General features: G+C 38.4%; 1 protein-coding gene across 4 annotated transcripts in view; it reads right to left on the reverse strand.

Moving 5' to 3' along the window:
* The window catches only part of LOC144970030 (uncharacterized), a 586,145-nt gene that overhangs the window by 246,703 nt on the left and 319,784 nt on the right, over window positions 1-19,658 (reverse strand). For all 4 annotated transcript variants that reach the window (XM_078909209.1, XM_078909210.1, XM_078909208.1 and 1 more), the window contains 3 exons: window positions 2,751-2,880; window positions 865-1,051; window positions 53-134 (listed from right to left, as the gene is read on the reverse strand). In XM_078909209.1, the coding sequence (XP_078765335.1) occupies window positions 53-134; window positions 865-1,051; window positions 2,751-2,880 (399 nt within the window). The remainder of the gene's footprint in view (window positions 1-52; window positions 135-864; window positions 1,052-2,750; window positions 2,881-19,658) is intronic.

The raw sequence follows: 19,658 nt of genomic DNA on the forward strand, positions 1-19,658 counted from the left end.
AACAGGTTAAAGAAAGGGAAAAAAGAGTCCACGACCCATTCATCATACTCACTGGTTTGTCATTGCTGTTTTTCTTTTTCAGAGCTTTCTTCCTTTTCAATTTCCGGTTTAATTCTGATGGTGATTTGTTCCGGCTGGCAAGTGAAAGGAGGTAAAGAAGAAACAGGAATCGTTAAAACTGTGTGCCATGTTTCCTTATTTAGTTTTTTTTTTCTACAAGATTCCAAATATTATATGAAAAAAAAACAAACAAACAACAGATACAACATCAACATCCGATGTTAACCAGTGAATGGTTATTCCAAATGATGATATTGATGATGATGATGATGATGATGATGATGATGATGATGATGATAATAATAATAATAACAATAATAATAATTGTCATCAATAAAGATCATGCATCCTCTCCCCACCCCCCCCCCCTTAATTATAAAAAAAAATTTGCCTATAGGGAATGAGATTAGCGGAAGAGTAGCGTCCCTCGATTGGACGTCACCTTACAGAGAGAACGTCAACATGGTTTTGCGCATGTGTCTCTCTCGTCGTCGCTTTCGGTGAAGTGTCTCATGCCGCTTTCACCGGAAGCGAGGACGAGAGACGCATGCGCAAAATCATAATGACGTTCTCTCTCTAATAACTTCTCCGACGGTGACGTCCAATCAAGGGACGCTACTCTTCCGCTACTCTCATTCCCTATACATCTGCTGTTAAAATAGTTGTCATCTTAGGATTCAACATTAAACCATATTTATTGTTATCTCTCATGAGGACAAGGTCATACACTTCCAATGAGTTTGGAACCAGAAGACAGATTGCGTACGACTCTGGTTCCAATTGACCAAGTTTGAGATTGTTTACCTGGATTTGGAATTGTGTTTGACGAAAAGTTTGAGTCCGTCCACATCGTCGAATTGGTCCTTGCTGCCGTCGTTGTTGTCGTCGGGGTGGTAGTAGCTGCTGCAGGCTGTGTTGTCGCTGTCGCTGCCCGCGTCATAGGTGTTGGATCTGGTCGGGGAGGGGGATGGGTGACGAATCACGATATGGCCTGGGAGTGGGGGGGGGGGGGGGGGGGGGGGGGGGTAAGGATAAATACAAAAGAAATAAATAACATTCTCATAAGGTAAATTTGTCTCAAGGGTCTATTCCAAGGGAAGACTGGAATAACCCAGGCATCAGTCACAATGCAGTTCCGCAAATTGAGCTAGGGCGAGGTGACTTGCTAAAGGCTACACAGCGAAGCGGCGGGTGATCGAACTCGTTCGGGTACGAAGCAAAGACCGTACTGCTGAGCCACGCTGCCCCATACTATAGGAAAGATGAAGATTAAGATTCTGGCGTCTTGTTTTAACATATCAAAGTCTTTTTAAAGAGACTCATCGCTCGCAGCAGACCGTCATCAGTGGAAAGAACTCACTCAACAAATGTGACCCTTTGTCCAAAACGGTATTATGTCGGGTTTAACCAGAGGCTAAATAAGGGATTTTTAAGTTGGAATTGCAAGAATATTGAAATTATAGTTTATGTCAGGTTAAGACGTTTATTTATTCTCCTCAATAAAGAATGAAAACTTAACCCTGGTCCTCATATTTTGACAATAAATTAAAATTTTAGCATCGACTTCATCCCGACATAATACCGTTTTGAGACGAGGGGTCACAAATTATTATATTATTATTATACACAAAAAAAATTCCCAGTCCGAAGATTAGGAGGCGATCGACAATGAGTCAAGTAAGTTTTAAAAAATTAATAAGTCAAATTAACCCTCTCCTTACCAGCCATTTTCATGATTTTCCCCAAAACTTTACACCAATCTAACACAAAATATATTTTTTATCACTCATACACACTCGTAGTAAGTTCTTGCCAAAAGATCAATAATTTCTTTAGTAAAACATGTTCTACAACGCACTGTTCATTTTCTTTCAATCTTATGATGTACAAAAGAAATTTGAATAAGAAAAATGTTGGTTGTATCGTAACGAATGTGACGATTTTCCTATAGTTAAGGTTAAGCTAGAAGTAAAGAGAGGAAGAGGAAACGCCCCGAGGCAACTTAGAGGAGAATACTGTAGGGAAAGATGAGAGATTAGAGAAAGACATGGAGCTCTTGGAGATGAGGGCAACGGAGAGAGAAAGATGGAGGTCCTTCGCTGCTGCCCACATGCCAGCAGGCACAGGCAGAATGGACAGTAAGTAATTAACTAAGTAATTCAGTAAGTAAGTAAGTAAGTATGTAAGAAAGTAAGTAAATGAGTAACTAAGTAAGTAAGTAAGTAAGTAAGTAAGTAAAGCAGGCTTGTGAAATAAAAAAAGAGATTGAAGAACGGCGCATATTTTATCCATTAAATATGCTCAAAGCACTTTACATGGGGTCCAAAGCCAACAGTTATGTTATTTAACACGCAGAATAAGACACGAGGCCTGTAAGGGCTTATGTGGTTTTTATATCGAGATGTTTGTTACAGGCTATGTAAGATATCAGAAATTTGATGTCATTTCATTAATTTACGTTCTACAAAAATATATATCGATTAGTATACGAGTCGTATGATACAACCCCCCCCCCCCAACTTTTAGAAGAGTCTTAAATAAGTATCTATACTGCCCAATTTTCAACTTCCACTTACATCATAAAAGTCGCAATTCCGGGTGGCTGAATGTAATTGCGACTTTGATTACATTGTTTAATAATCGAATACATGGGCATATGAATTTACAAGCTATTATAATATTATTCTTACGTTTTCTGTTGTAGTCGAGTACCAAATGACCTTGATATTCGTGTTGTTTGTGGATGCTGTTGTCACAGGGTCGACACAACAAGAGTGGAGAGTCCCTGTTGTCGTCTGTGCATCGTGGATGGTGACACACCTGCAATGAGAAATACATTAGAATTAACATCAAGAAGAAAACAGACCAGTTCGCCATCAGGGCTTCCAGATGACCACTTGCTTGGCCAAAATTGGCCAAACAGAGAATCGCTTTTTAAAAATTTTTTTTAAAAAATTTAAAAATTGAGCTTTATATAGCGCAATATCCACTAAATGTGCTCAAAGCGCTTTACAAGGGGTCCCTGGTCAACAGCAACATTTAACATGTAGGACGGAACATGACGCGATATTAGGCGATATTACAATTTTTTGGACAAAGACAACGCTGTTTACGGCCAGGTACTCATTTTACACCTGAGTACGGTGAGAGAATGTGAGTAAAGAGCCTTTTCCAAGGACTCAACTATGCGCCGAGTGCGAGGCCAGGACCTGTCGATCTGAAAGCGAGTGTCATACCACTAGACCACATAGCCGCGTCATTATTTTTTAAATGTTTTTTTTTTTCTTTCTTGTTTAGTCGATGTTTTGTTCATCAAAACCAATGAGTTTTTGAAGGGGGACAGAGTGTGAGCTGTGTTTGGCCATGCGAGGTTCTGTTTGGCCACTTTCAGAAAAAGGTGTGGAGCGGATACTTGTATCAATGGTGATCATGATGAGTAATAATATAGGATGTGGAGAAGTGAGAGATGAAAACGGGAGAACAAATATATGGCAGTGTCGGAACCAAACTGGGATCTGCCAGTTGATCCACGGTTGGCTCTGACCGTAGCCATCGTTATGTTATAGCCTGACACTGAAATCCAAAAGGACTGGCAGTTTGACGTCATTATTTGTTTTTTGCACCGCCTAGTGAGTTGTCGTTAGTAGAGCTCATGAAAACAAGTCATTTCATTGGTTGAACTATCGAATTCAACTCAAGATTTGTTTTCTTTTGTGGCAAAAGACTGGCATTTTGACATTCATTTTTTGGTCAGTGTCAGGCATATAACTTTACGAAGGCCACGGTCTGACACCGCGATAGTTCTATTCTTTGTTTTCATAAGTCACTTCTCAACAGCCCATATTTCTCATTTGGGCAACTTGGAAGATGATATTGGCCCCAAGAAACTCTGAACATCTGGCAGCGCTATACGCCATTGTATGCATACCGAATGTTCCACTGTCGATTTGTGGGACATTCACAGGAAATCGTCTTCTTCTCCTTTGCATAATATTAGCATTTTGGGAGTAAAAATATCTAGAAAAATAGAACTTGGCAACGTTGATCAAAATGAATTATGTGCATCAAATGTGAATAATTGTCGCAAATGTCACGATTATCATCGTTACAAACCATAATCTAATATGTGAAACGGTATTATGATGGAGCTATTTTACAAGAAGAAGAAGAAGAAGAAGAAGAAGAAGAAGAAGGAGGAGGAGGAGGAGGAGGAGAAGAAGAAGAAGAAGAAGAAGAAAGGAAGAAGAAGAAGGAAGAAGAGAAGAAGAAGAAGAAGAAGAAGAAGAGAGAAGAAGAAGAAGAAGAAGAAGAAGAGAAGAAGAAGAAGAAGAAGAAGAAGAAGAAGAAGAAAAGAAGAAGAAAAGAGAAGAAGAAAGAAGAAGAAGAAAGAAGAAGAAGAAGAAGAAGAAGAAGAAGAAGAGAGAAGAAGAAAGAAGAAGAAAGAAGAAGAAGAAGGAAGAAGAAGAAGAGAAGAAGAAGAAGAAAAGAAGAAAGAAGAAGAAGAAGAAGAAGAAGAAGAAGAAGAAGAGAAGAAGAAGAAGAAGAAGAAGAAGAAGAAGAAGAAGAAGAAGAAGAAGAAGAAGAAGAGAGAAGAAGAAGAAGAAGAAGAGAAGAAGAAGAAGAAGAAGAAGAAGAAGAAGAAGAAGAAGAAGAAGAAGAAGAAGAAGAAGAAGAGGGAAGAAGAAAAAAGAAGAAGAAGAAGAAGAAGAAGAAGATAATATATTTAAGGAGAAGAAGAAGAAGAAGAAGAAGAAGAAGAAGAAGAAGAAGAAGAAGAAGAAGAAGAAGAAGAAGAAGAAGAAGAAGAAGAAGAAGAAGAAGAAGAAAGAAGAAGAAGAAGAAGAAGAAAGAAGAAGAAGAAGAAGAAGAAGAAGAAGAAGAAAAGAAGAAGAAGAAAAGAAGAAGAAGAAGAAGAGAAGAAGAAGAAGAAGAAGAAGAAGAAAGAGAAGAAGAAGAAAGAAGAAGAAGAAGAAGAAGAAGAAGAAGAAGAAGAAGAAGAAGAAGAAGAAGAAGAAGGAAGAAGAAGAAGAAGAAGAAGAAGAAGAAGAAGAAAGAAGAAGAAGAAGAAGAAGAAGAAGAAGAAGAAGAAGAAGAAGAAGAAGAAGAAGAAGAAGAAGAAGAAGAAGAAGAAGAAGAGAAGAAGAAGAAGAAGAAGAAGAAGAAGAAGAAGAAGAAGAAGAAGAAGAAGAAGAAGAAGAAGAAGAAAGAGAAGAAGAAGAAGAAGAAGAAGAAGAAGAAGAAGAAGAAGAAGAAGAAGAAGAAGAAGAAGAAGAAAGAAGAAGAAGAAGAAGAAGAAGAAGAAGAAGAAAGAAGAAGAAGAAGAAGAAGAAGAAGAAGAAGAAGAAGAAGAGAAGAAGAAGAAGAAAGAAGAAGAAGAAGAAGAAGAAGAAGAAGAAGAAGAAGAAGAAGAGAAGAAGAAGAAGAAGAAAGAAGAAGAAGAAGAAGAAGAAGAAGAAAGAAGAACAACAAGAAGAAGAAGAACAAGAAGAACAAGAAGTCCAGAGAATCCATTAGAGTGGATCTGCACAGAGAGAGAGAGAGAGAGAGAGAGAGAGAGAGAGAGAGAGAGAGAGAGAGAGAGAGAGAGAGAGAGAGAGAGAGAGGTCATACATTTTTAAGGCAACGCATCATTAACCAATGATATGACTTCATGAAAACAGAAACGAAATAAATATTATAAAATATAATCTAATGTTTGGCAAACAAACCCCTTGGGGCAAGAAAGTCCGTGCAATGAATTAGCAAAACCTCCAAAGAGTAACATGACCTCTTATTTCAGGTACAGCATGACATTTTTAAAAAATAAATTAAAAATAAATAAATTCCCTTTATTCATCCCTAAAAGGAATTTTTTCTTTAGGGTCTATTCCAAGGGAAGACTGGAATAACCCAGGCGTCAGCCGCAGTGCAGCGCCGCAAAGTGAGCTAAGGCTATGTGACTTGCTCAAGGCCACACAACGCGGCGGGTAGTCGAACTCAGTACCTTTCGGGTACGAAGCAAAGATCGTACCGCAGAGCCACGCTGTCCCCCTTCTCACCAGCCTATATTTCTCATTTGGGGACTTTGGAAGATGATATTGGCCACAGGAAATTCTGAACATCCGGCAGGGCTATTTTTTAATACAAAAACAAAAATAAAACAACAAGAAATAAACACAAACTGCCCAACAATATCATTGAAAGAAACTCATTCAAGGACTCGACTAGCTGAACAATCGCCCCCCCCCCCCCCCTCTTTTCGATATGACTTTTTTAAAAGTGTTCTTTCCAAGCCAATGTGCTCATGGAGCCGGAGTCTATCCTGGTTTCTATAGCGTGAAACGGACAATAACAATTGCTTGCTATACTTTGGATAGGACGCTAGTCTAGCACACAAAGTACTTTCCGCCAGATCGAGCAGACCATGCTACCGCCAATCTTTGTTGATTGAATTTGAGGGGGGGGGGGGGGGGGGCAGACAAATCTCCACTGCACCCGGAATCGATCACGGTCCCTTTGTGTGCGAAGCGAGTGCTCTACCAATGGGGACCACCGTTTTCAAATGGAATCTCGCACAATTTTTCGTCGTTTTATCGTTTTCGTTGTTTATTTTTTTCTTTTCGTTATCTTTTCTTTTCTTTTCTTTTTGTTTTTTTTTTAAACTTGTCTGATTGCTTTTTATTTTGGTTTTTGTTACTATTTTTGTTTGAATTTTATTTAGTAACCAAAATGACAAATTATATCGAGTCAGTCTTTATTACTGAGGATAAAGTTAATATTCGATATTTAATAGATCATTATATCTAAATGTTATATTTTTACGTACAAAGAACAAGTGACATTTTGATCAGTTGGGAACTGTGACCCATCGTCTCAAAATAGTATTCGGTCGGGATGAATCGAACTCCTAAAAGTCAATTTAGATTGATAAAAGTCAATTTAGATTGATAAAAGTCAATTTAAATTGATAAAAGTCAATAATATAGATTGATAAAAGTCAATTAAATTTGATTTTAGTAGCAGGGTGATTAGGCAGATTTTTATGATTACGGGACGTCAATAAACGAGGCTGTATGACCTTCATTGACGACCAGCATTTATTCAGACAAAGACAAGCAAATCAGATGCCATCACTCTGATACCAGAAGATCAGTGTCACAGTGTATTAATCGTTTCCTCCGGAGGACTGGTTTCACACTTCCCAGGAGATTGGAACCGGTATTTTTGACATTACACTATTATTCCCTATTGATCATCCCGACATAATACCGCTGTAACACGGTAGGACACAACTCATAACAACAGTCGTTTTCTTTCCCAGGGGTAATATTATAATTCAACGGTAGAATTACTATGGCTTCCTGTTTTAATGTGCCGAATTAGGGAAGTATTAATAATATAGTTGTTACGATCATTTGAATGACATCGAGTATAAAAACAATTGAGATGAATTCGGAAACAGACATGGGAGTCAATGAAATAGAATTGTCGTGTGTTTGAATTAAATGAACATCAAATCTGAACCAGTTTCAACTATAATTAATCAATAAATATTTAAGACCAAAGGAATGGATGGATGGGTGGGTGGATGAAAGGAAGGATGGATGTATGGGTGGGTGGATGAAAGGAAGGATGGATGGATGGGTGGGTGGATGAAAGGAAAGATGGATGGATGGGTGGGTGGATGAAAGGAAAGATGAGTGGGTGTGTGAAAGGAAGGACGAAGGGATAGATAGATGGATGGATGGATGGATGGATGAAAGGAAAGACGAAGGGATGGATGGATGGATGGATGAAAGGAAAGACGGATGGATGGATGGATGGATGGAATGGATGGATGACAGGAAAGACGGATGGATGGATGGATGGATGGATGACAGGAAAGACGGATGGATGGATGGATGGATGGATGGATGGATGAAAGGAAAGACGGATGGATGGATGGATGGATGGATGGATGGATGGATGGATGGATGGATGGATGGATGGATGACAGGAAAGACGGATGGATGGATGGATGGATGGATGGATGGATGACAGGAAAGACGGATGGATGGATGGATGGATGGATGGATGACAGGAAAGACGGATGGATGTATGGATGGATGGATGGATGGATGGATGGATGACAGGAAAGACGGATGGATGGATGGATGGATGGATGGATGGATTGATGGATGAACGGAAGGACGGATGGATGGACGGATGGATGAAAGGAAGGACGGATGGATGAATTCAAAGATGGATTAATGACTAATGGCTGAAAAGACAGGTGGATGAATAAATTGATGTATGAAAGGATAGGTGGATGAATGGATGGACAGATAGGATAGCTCGATGATTGGATGGCCTGGATGGATTGATTGATGAATCTACGAATGAGATGTGAGGAGCACGTTGTTAAGGTTCGTCGTGTTTCATTCATCATGTTTCGTTAATAAAGGGTAAATCCGGAACGTCCACACGATCTGTCTTCGTTGATTAAATTGAAGTTCTCATTTCATTTCAAATTATGTTTGATTTTACCGATAAAATAGAATTTTGTACGAGACCTGATTTGTCTAAGGACCAGGACAGACATATTTAGATATGGCAATGAATTATAAATGATTGCCATTCTAGTGATAACACGAGACGGTGATAAAATACGCATGTACACAAACACATACAAACCCATACATCTCTCTCTCTCTCTCTCTCTCTCTCTCTCTCTCTCTCTCTCTCTCTCTCTCTCTCCCTCTTGTTCGACATTTAAGGTACAGGTCAAATCGTAGCAGTGAGATCACTCACATTAAGATGATCTTGTTGCATAGGATGCATTGTTATCAAACACTTCTAAATAGGTAACGGTTTGTTATCATCATCATCCTAAGGTAAAGGTGTCGTTGGTTGTAATTAAACTACCTCAATGGGTTCCTGACCTCCCACAGTGGGCAGGGAGGCACTTACTGTGTCTTCTATCTCCTTATATCTGTTTTCCAACATGGTTTCAGTCTTTGTCTTGGAATGAGATAACTTGGTTTTGTGCAGACCCAAATTTATAGACGATATTTTTTGTCTTGTAAATGACTTGTATTGTTTTGTTTACATATTATATTATGTGTAAACATCTGAGTGTGTTCCTCTTAGTTGTGACCTGTGCTTGTGTCTGGATGAGACTTTAAACTTTAAGGTGATCTCAAACTAAGTACTTTGACGGTGTGCTCTAGGAATCTACATCTGTTTCCTATTTGAACCAATTCTCCTTTGTCTTATCTACTCCTGGGGGCTTTAATTGGAATTCTAGAACGTTTACTATCCCACTTTCTTCCTTTTTACTGGCACTGATATGACCTTAACGTGTTGCAAGCGCCGCAAAACCCTTTAAAACAAACAACCCTCACCCCCCCAAAAAAAAAAAAAAAAAACAAAAACAAAAAACAAAAACAAAAAAAAACAAAACAACAACAAACAAATAAAAAAAAAAGAAAAGAAATATAAACACACAAACAAGAAACTGCCCCAAGAGAGACCGGATGCGGATGTTTGGAAGAGGGAATCTTTACTCTAGGATACGAGAGAATGGCCATATTTAATCAGCAAGGAAACGAGTGAACCTAACAATCCACTATCACAATTGCAATCATACAAACTATCGCCATAATCACAAATTCCAGTACCATTAGCAATTAAAATCAGATATCAATATTATTACATCGACAAATTCATCAATTTGAATATAATATAATATAATATAATATAATATATATATATATATATATATAATATAATATATATATATATATATATATATATATATATATAAATAATTTTTATTCATAATATAATATAAATAGATTTAAAATACAGCTTTTTGTTCCATTCGATCAATTACGGGGAAATGGCATAAACTAGGCACTTGACAACAGGGCTTGTGTATGAATAAGAAACGAAGAAGAATAATGAATAGACTGGGAAGAAAGGAGGAGGAGGGAGGAGGAGGAGAGAGGAGGAAAGGGGGGGGGGAGAGAGAAGAAGAAGAAGAAGAGAAGAGAAGAAGAAGAAAAGAAGAAGAAGAATAAAAAATGGAACGTATTTACAAAATGCAACCCCTCCCCCCCCCCCCCCAAAATAAAAAAAACAAACAAATTACAAAGAAAAAAAAACCCCAAAAAACAAAAACAAAAACGAAAACAAAAAGAAAAACAAAAAAAAAAAAAAAAAAAACAACAAAAAACGAAAGCAAAACGCAAAACAACCAAACTATCCAATCCTAATAGAACGGTGTCAGGGCCAATTATACAATAATTGGCCTTCAGTCAATTGGCCCTCCCCGATTCCTGGTAGAACACCACCATACATAGAATACCCAGCTTGTTTCACACAAAAACAAACAGCGGATGAAGACTTACAAGGGGCGACAACAACTGTCGTATATATAACAATGGAACGAATTAGCTGTTATAAAGGAGGCATTGACCCGTTATAAGCGGGGTTCGAGTTCAGGCTGATCTCACGTGCTGGTTTTCACCAAGAAAATAAATATTGAGCTTTTATATAGCGCAATATCCACTAAATGTGCTAAAAGCGCTTTACAAGGGCCCCCTGGCCAACAGCATCAGTTAACATTTAGGACGGGACATGACGCCTGTTAGGCGATGTTACAATTTTTTCGGACAGAGCCAACGCTGTTAACGGCCAGGTACTCATTTTACACCTGAGTAAGGTGAGAGAATGTGAGTAAAGAGCCTTTTCCAAGGACTCAACTGTACGCCGATCGAGGCTCGAACCCAGGACCTTCCGATCCGAAAGCGAGTGTCATACCACTAGACCACATAGCCGGACAAGAACTGAATAACGATGAAAAGTCCTCTGGAGCCATATTGTAACCTACGGAGAATGTCCCGGTTTCTGTATTAATTTTTATTTTAAATAAAAAAAATAATTATACCCTTCCGCCAAGACATCATAAGATACCGTCGTCTATGCAAACAAGATGTCTTATTCCCCCATGTTGTCCAAGTGAGCAAATAGGGGTTTAATAATCTTGCCCAAGGAAAAAAAAAAGTGCCTGAAGCGGGGCTCGAACCCGGGCGGGGCCTTCCGGGTAGCAGTGCAATATGCCTTACCACTCGGCCACTTCGCCCTCCTTCTGTCGTGTAAACGGCCAAAAACAGTAATTCAAAGTTACGAGACATTGTTTATTGTAGTGTCAACCTTTTGGAATGAGGGCCGGCCTGTCACAAAGTACTTTCCGAGTGAAAGACCCACTGCCATCGCTGCATGGTGGAATTCAAGTTGGCCTTTTTGGTTAAAGGGATGTGTTTGCAATATTTGTATACAATGTGTTTGTGTTGATGTAAAATAACTATAAGATGTAAGTTCAAGAAATTTGAGTTACTCAGGATTATAATTCAAGCTGTCACCGGCATCTGATAACCGGGTTATGGCCTATTTGGACAATAAAGTATTATTATTATTATTTATTATTATTATTATTATTTTATTATTATTATTATTATTATTATTATTATTATTATTATTTATTATTATTATTATTATTATTATTATTATTATTATTATTATTATTATACGATAAAAAAAAGTCCAAAGTTCAAAGTTGCATAACTTTAGAAGTAATTTCCGTACCGTGCGTGTTCCTTTTGATATCAAAAGTCTCAGAATTATTTGCACGTGCCACAACAGGTAACAGCCTTGCTGTATGCATGAATTTTAAAAAAAATTGGGTTGGGGTACAAAATACCTGATACAGTCAATTCTGGTCTCCGTTCACCTTTTTTTTGGTGATAATGATAACCGCCACATTTTGTGACGTAATTCTATTTGGTAGAAGTCGGCCAGTTCATAACGATGGCTACTCTCGAATCCGCGGACCTAATTAAGTTTTTGTTGTGAATCCAAGCGTAGGAGAGCCTTCGTTAACTCGTACGTAGCCTGACAAGGCCACACAATTAACCAGACAATACAATTGGACGACCGCAAAAAAAGTGAACAGTGGGATGTTTTCAATAATATTGCAAACAATAGGATTGATTATTTGTCCGACATTTGTGTTCTTCTTGGTATGGCACTCGCTTCCGGACTGGGACGTCCAGAGGTCGTGTCCCGCTCTGAGGGGGTGCAAAGTTGAGTCTGTTTAAAATGCTCTTTACTCATATTCTCTCACACTACTCAGGTGTAAAATGAGTACATACAACGTTAACAGTTGTCTCTGACGACTGTCCAGTTTTAACAAAGTGGGAATCATAACCATACATCTCCTGTCTTGATCAACTCGTTTGTGTCTGAAGTTACAATGAGGTCAATATCTGCAAATATATCATAATTCGAAAGCTACTCCACCCCGCGACATGAAACGGTTAATGACGTAGGTGTTTAATTGGACAAGGAGTCGAATCGTGTGAGAGGCTTCAAGTCTATCAGCGAGTCAAAGGCTGGAGAGGTTCTCAAGTAAACTGGAGTTTGTGAAGAACTGGATGGACATGAGCTTTGGACTTTGGGCTTGGGTTTGGTAAATAGACCAAACATGGAAATCCTTTTAGGATTCCAGCCTGCATGACGTGGATTGTTGACGATATGTGACCCCTCGTCTCAAAACGGTGTTATGTCGGGATGAAGTCGATGCTAAGATTTTAATTTATTTTCAAAATATAAATGAGGACTAGGGTTAAGTTTTCATTTCTCAACCTGACATAAACTATAATTTCAAATTTCTTGTAATTCCAACTTAAAAATCTATTATTTGACCTCTGGTTAAACCCGACATAATACCGTTTTGGGACAAAGGGTCACATATGGGGTCAAGGTCACAGATTCCGTGGAATCATCAAAGAAACGCGATGTTTATTTAATTTATTGTAACAATGCCCACCGAAAGTGCTCAAAACGATTTACACAGGGTCCAAAGCCAACAGAAACACTTGACATGTAACATAAGACATTACATGACGCCCATAAAGCGATATTATAATATATTTCTTTTTCGAACGAGGCCCCTTTGCGTGTTAACCCTCTCCTTACCAACTATAAGAAAATCGTCACATTCGTTACGATACAGCCAACATTTTTCTTATTCAAATTTCTCCTGTACATCATAAAATTTAAAGAAAATGAACAGTGTGTTGTAGAGTATGTTGTGCTAAAGAAATTATGTATCGCAAGAATTCACTGCTATTGTGTTTGAGTGATAAAAAATATATTTTTGTGTTAGTTGGGTGTGAAGTTTAGCGGGAAAATCCTGAAAATGGCTGGTAAGGAGAGGGTTAAGCGAGCGCTCTAACGACTGAGCTACGGGAGCCCCAACGATAATGGCAAGGCCAAGGCCAAATCTATTTTCTATAGCTGACTTACTTGAAATGTTATTGAAGGCGATGCTAGAGTGTTAAGATCTTGAGGTTGAAGACGAAAGTTAAAAGAAAAAGAGAAGAGAAGAGACTGATGAAAAGAATCAGTTGAAGAGGAAACAAGTGGGGTTATAGTTAGTAAGGACGCACACACACACACACACACACACACACACACACAAACAAACATACACACAGACGAGAGAGAGAGAGACAGAGAGAAAGAGAGACAGATAGACAGAGAGAGAGAGAGGCGAGACGGACACAGAGAGAGAGAGAGAGACCGAGAGAGAGAAAGACACACACACACACACACACACACACACAGAGAGAGAGAGAGAGAGAGAGAGAGAGAGAGAGAGAGACAGACAGAGAGGGACAGACAGACAGAGAGAGAGAGAGAGAGAGACAGACAGAGAAAGAGCGAGAGAGAGAGAGAGAGAGCGAGAGAGAGAGAGAGAGAGCGAGAGAGAGAGAGAGAGAGAGAGAGAGCGAGAGAGAGCGAGAGATATCTGCCGTTGTTTAACAAAACAAAGTGTCCTCATTTTGGCAACAACAATAAAAAAACAAAACAAACAAAAAAAAAAAAACAAAAAACAAAAAACAAAAAAAATAAAAAAAATTGAACTATTTAAAAAAAATATTTTATATTTTGATCCTTTAAGATTATATCTGACTTGTTGTTAATCTTAAACCTGAGGCGTAATTTAAAAAGACTTTCTGATACATCTAGGGTCACCTTAATCCATCTCTATAATAGGAAGTAAAAACTTCCCTTTTTTTTCTGGATACAATGAAGAAAAAAAAAAAAAAAAGGTGTTTTGAGATGGATTTTGAGAGAGGCGATTCCTGTAGGGATAATGACAGTCCTTCAATCTCTAGCACTCCGTGGCGGTTCTGGTCACTGGTGTGAGGACAGTAAGTGGTGAGGCTGGGGGGGGGGGGGGGGGGGGGGGGGGGTGTGGAGGGCCGATTTCGTCACGTGTGGTGGCACGTTTGTCGTTTTGGATATGTGTATTAATGTGGACAAAACGTTTTCCCCTTACAGAAGGTCTTTAGAGTTTATTAACTCACTCAATCCTAGAGATTTTTGCTACTTGTCAAAATTGGACAAAAATGTATAAAAAATGAGCATGTACATAGATGGTTTTATTCAACTATCATTAACATGTAAAAATTAAAAAAAAACAATAGCTTTGATACTACGTCTATAATTTGTCTCAGAAAAATGTAAGAAATAGGCATGGGGTAAAAGTAACCCGGGTAAACTACGGATATAGTCGGTGTTAGGGTTGAGCGAGTTGAACAATAAAAAAAAATAACAATGTGGAATTGAATGTGAGCTTCAAATTAATATACGAAGACAGAACAAATGAACGTTTCGGGTTTCCCCTTTATCAACAAACCAGGATGAATGAAACACTACAGACGAATGGGATAATGTGGTAGTGGCGTTGTTAAGATGAGACATTTACATTAAACAATAAGATGATACCGATGGGTTGGTGGGTGGATTTGTGGATGGGTGCGTCGGTTCATACTGTTGACCTTCAACCTTTGCACAGTCTATGACGTGTTAGCAAATCTTATTGTTTTCGCCAGGAGAGTAAATTATAATATATAACAATAGTCAAATGGAAAATTGAATGAAAGCTTCAATTTAAAGACATGGGATGTGGACGTTTCAGGTTTCCCCTTTATCATCAAATCACGATGTGCTGTATTTTCCAAACAGTCAAAGCAAACGACCAATACCAAATAAATATTTTCAACAATATAAATTCGTCTTTAACTTCACCAGTCAGACCAGGGTTCGTGTTCTTCATCTCCTTCTTGCCATCTACCCTTTATGACATTTTGTAAACTAAAACAATATTGTCAAAGAAATTCGGTGGGGCTTTTTCCATTTAAATTCAGTATCATTTTCATAATATAAATACTTTTTAGGAAAACTCAAACAAGCGAAACCCATTAGGGACCATAACGATAATAACAAATGTTATACGATAATAATAAGTGTTATATTTCTAATGCAGTCAAAGCAAACGAACCACAATAAACACATTCTATATCAAATAGTCTAGAATCTTCCATCGCGTCCACCCTCAGGCCCATCCAGAATTAAACTGTTTTGTTATTCCGCTTCACAAGACTCAGTGTATCCTCGCCATGATACCCGCTCTGTCGCTCTCGGGAAAAAAATCAAACATGCATTAAAAGTTTTGGTCAGAAAACTCGTCCGTCCAAATATCAGTCGATTGAAATCAAAATGACCCCATCTTGGCAAAAAGTCTCAAACCTTTTGCGGAATTTCCAGGTTTGAGACTTTTTGCCAAGATGAGGGTCATTTTAATCGACCAATTTTTGGAGGGACGAGTTTTCTGTCCAAAATTTTAAATCCGTGTTTTTACAGAGTCCGGCAGTGTTTAGGATGGGATTGGTGAATAGAAAGAACGACTTGGTCTTTGAATCGCGTGGATTATTAGTAAAAAGGTGAAATGAATTGAGAACTTCGCCTTGATCCTATGACGACCAACGCCTTCCCATCTCTGTCTATGAATGGATGTTGTTTAGAAATCATTTTGAACCAGTTATCAGTTGTACTCTGGAAAGGCACGTATTTAAAAAAATTGGCCAGAAAACTCATCCTTGCTTCAAATGTCGATCAATTAAAATTACACTCAACGTGGCAATAAGTGTCAAACCTGAGACCTCGCGAAGTCTTTTAATAACAACGTGAAAATTGAATGTAAGCTTCAATTTATTATACGAAAACAGATAAAATGGACGTTTCGGGTCAACAAAATATCAACAAAATATGATGATTTAATAACATCTCAGTTTTAAGAGGGTTTTTTGTTGTTGCCAAGACGAGACTTATTTAAATCGAGTTTTCTGGCCAAATTTTTTAATTCGTGTCTTTCCAGTTCGAAAATTAACTGGCCAAAGACTTAGTTCTTTAATTGAAGGAACAGTAAATAGTAACGGATAGATAGACCACAATTGATGACATTGTACTGAGAATTATATGATGGTAGAATTTATAAGTTTAAAGTTACTATCAACTAGTTGAATTGCAACATAGCATGTCACTGATGAGTGACGTGATAGAAACAATGTATATATCAAGTCAACCGGAAGTATACCGGACCAACACACAAAACTCTGTGTAACCATGCATTTTTATAGCATGGATAATACTGTTAAGTGGGAATTACTCGTAAACGTGGATGGCAAAAAGCAATAACAAAGACCTGAGTGACGTCAACTTCATACTATCTATTGGCGTATTTTGCGTCCTATTTTCGAACTGACGGGAACAAGACATTACAAGAGAAACTTTTACTAATAGAAAATTGACATAAATGCCCGTTTTGTATTTGGGTTCTACAAACCATTCAAGTAACAGTCACTACTACCTTAGAAGCGATCGTCGATTGATTGTATCCTTGGTCAAGACACTTCACCCAACCAAGCAAACACTTCAAACAGGACACGCCGGAGCCCGTCGGACCTTTTAAGCTTCTTGCAATGTTGACCGTCGTGTCTGACCAGGAAGGGACACTGGTCAGACACGGGGTTTCTGGCCACGGGTTATGAGATATGTCAATACAGTGGGTAGAGTTTGCACAGGAAACTGTAAGACCAACCTGCCAACTGTTACGGAAAATTGGTAGAATTACGAAACAACTTTGGCTCCATTTTCAGACCTTCATGAGCAATTTTATGTCATTAAAACTTAATGAAATTGAAAGTTGGTGTCAGACTAACATTTTAAAAAGGATTTTGAAGTGTAATTTAATCCTTGGGATGGTGAATTGTTGGTTTTTAAAGTTAATTAAAGCGACGACAGTTTTCATCTCGTAAACATGACGAGTTTTAACATTTTGGAGTTGGCATGTCTGCTGTAGTGTGTCCGTCCGCCTGTCGGATTGGCCAATTAGATAGGAGTAAGTAGTCATCGGTTGATATTTGATTTGGGGTTCAAGTCTGGGGATAGTTGACTTGGATAGTGGTAGTGGTGTTTGAATACGTTGTTTCATATATTTGTTTCTCAGAGAGAGAGAGAGAGAGAGAGAGAGAGAGAGAGAGAGAGAGAGAGAGAGAGAGAGAGAGAGAGAGAAAGAGAGAAGCACACACGCACACACGCGCATACACACACAGAATGAGAGAGAGAGAGATAAATAGATAGATAGATAGAGAGAGAGAGAGAGAGAGAGAGAGAGAGAGAGAGAGAGAGAGAGAGAGAGAGATTGTGATACAATAGAAAGTTCAAGGTGAAATGTATACGATCTCCTGTGATCGTGATGGAGAATTGAAAGATTGTACTTGAACAAACACATTAACCTCGAGTGAGCGACTGGTAGTAGATGAGACAGTAGTGTATCGCAATACAACGATATAATAGAAAGGGTGAGATGGGGGTTGAGAGGGATGTGGATTGGGGGGGGGGGGGGGGGGGTAATCAGATAGGACAAGATTCTGTCAGGAAATCATCGGTCTCCACAATGAATCAAACCAAATGTTTCTGTCAGGCAATCCGGCAATTTGTCTGATTAGCGGAGATTGGTCGGGATGTCTTTGTCTGGCTTTGTACTAGCACATTGCACCCTAGATTGGTGTGCACTAGCACTAAGGATCTGAACAAGTGTGTATGAAAGGTGTCAGACAAAGCAAGTACGAAAAAAAAAACAAGAAAAAAAAAAACTGCAAAAAATCAGTCGACCTCGACTGGGGATCGAACCTCAGACCTTCTGATTACCGATCAGACGTGATTTAATATGTATTAACACCAGAGTTTTGTTTGTTTGTTTTAAAGGGTTTTATGGCGCTTGCAACACATTAAGGTCATATCAGCGCCAATAAAAAGGAAGAAAATGGGATAGTAATAAGTTCTAGAGTTACAGTTAAAGCACCCAAGAAAAGGTAAGATAAAGGGGATTTGGTTTAAATAGGAAATAGATGTAGATTCCAAGAGCACACTATCAAAGTACATACTTAGTTTGAGATCACCTAAAATTCTCACCCAGAAACCAGCAGAATATCTCACTAAGAGGAATACATGCAAATGTTTACAAATCATATGTTAAAAACATAAAAAACAACAATACATAACATAACATCCGGCTATCAGACCTTCAAATAAGTTTTTGTTTGTTTGTTGCTTTAGGTCTCTTCCAACACAATTGAGGTTATATGAGAGACCGCTGAAACAAAAATACAAGCAATCTAACAAAAATATTACAAATGTAAATCAAAATCATAACCTAAAGATATCATAAGCTAAATTATAAATAACCAAGAACAAACAGGCAGAAGATTTACAGAAAAAAAAATATCCCCTGTCAAAAATACAATCACAAACCAAAGAAGCAGGATAGGCTAGTAAAGAGAAGAAGAAACGACATCACTATCGGATCGTAAACCCTTGCGAACATCATAGGTATATGATTCAAGGGTGATGCTCCCATCCAACCACCCGCTTAAATAAGTGAACGTCGATCTCAGGTGATAGATTATGTAGAAAGTTAGACGTCTCCAACTGACCATCAATTTCGATCTTCAAATAACAAAAAAGAATCTACATGACTCATCGAAGTATGAGTCACTTTGTCTGACGTCACATATAACACACGTGTACACACTACAATCGTATTATTATGAATCGGGGACAGGGGCAGACGGGAAGAACAAAAAGACAAAAAAATCCCCAACAACATAATACAAAATACATAGTACAGATGGACATCAAAGGATGTCTCACTCAACACTGTCCAGCTGTAGTACAAGAAAACAAAAAAAAAAATCACGTATTTACAATTTCGGCAGGAAAACTCATCCTTCAAATCCATCGATTATAATAACTCTCATCTTGGCAAAAAAAAAAAAAAAACTCTCTCAAACCTGGGTTTCACGCGAAGTCCCAGGATTGAGAGTTTTTGCCAAGATGAGAGTCAATTTCTTAATCAATCGATATTTGAAGGACGAGTTTTCTGGCAAAAATCTTAAAATTAAATAAGTGTTTTTTCAAAGTACGACAGTCTTTCTAATACGCTGGAACCGTGAAATTGTAAACCACACACTGGCCATTCATTGAAGGCTAGCACGTTTGTTTTACACGCCTGTGTGGTTCCACAGATCCCAGGATGATCAGAGTCCAAAACCTGTTATTTGGTGGTCACTGTAACAGCCAGTAGTAGTAAGGCTACCACCGGCCAATGACCAGAGGCAGGAGGAAAAGCTGAACAGAGGATGGGAGCTATAAAATTATGATTG

The sequence above is a fragment of the Berghia stephanieae genome, chromosome 4 (assembly GCF_034508935.2).
Source record: "Berghia stephanieae isolate SIO BIC M18660-M18661 chromosome 4, UCSD_Bste_1.3, whole genome shotgun sequence".
NCBI classification, from domain to species: domain Eukaryota; kingdom Metazoa; phylum Mollusca; class Gastropoda; order Nudibranchia; family Aeolidiidae; genus Berghia; species Berghia stephanieae.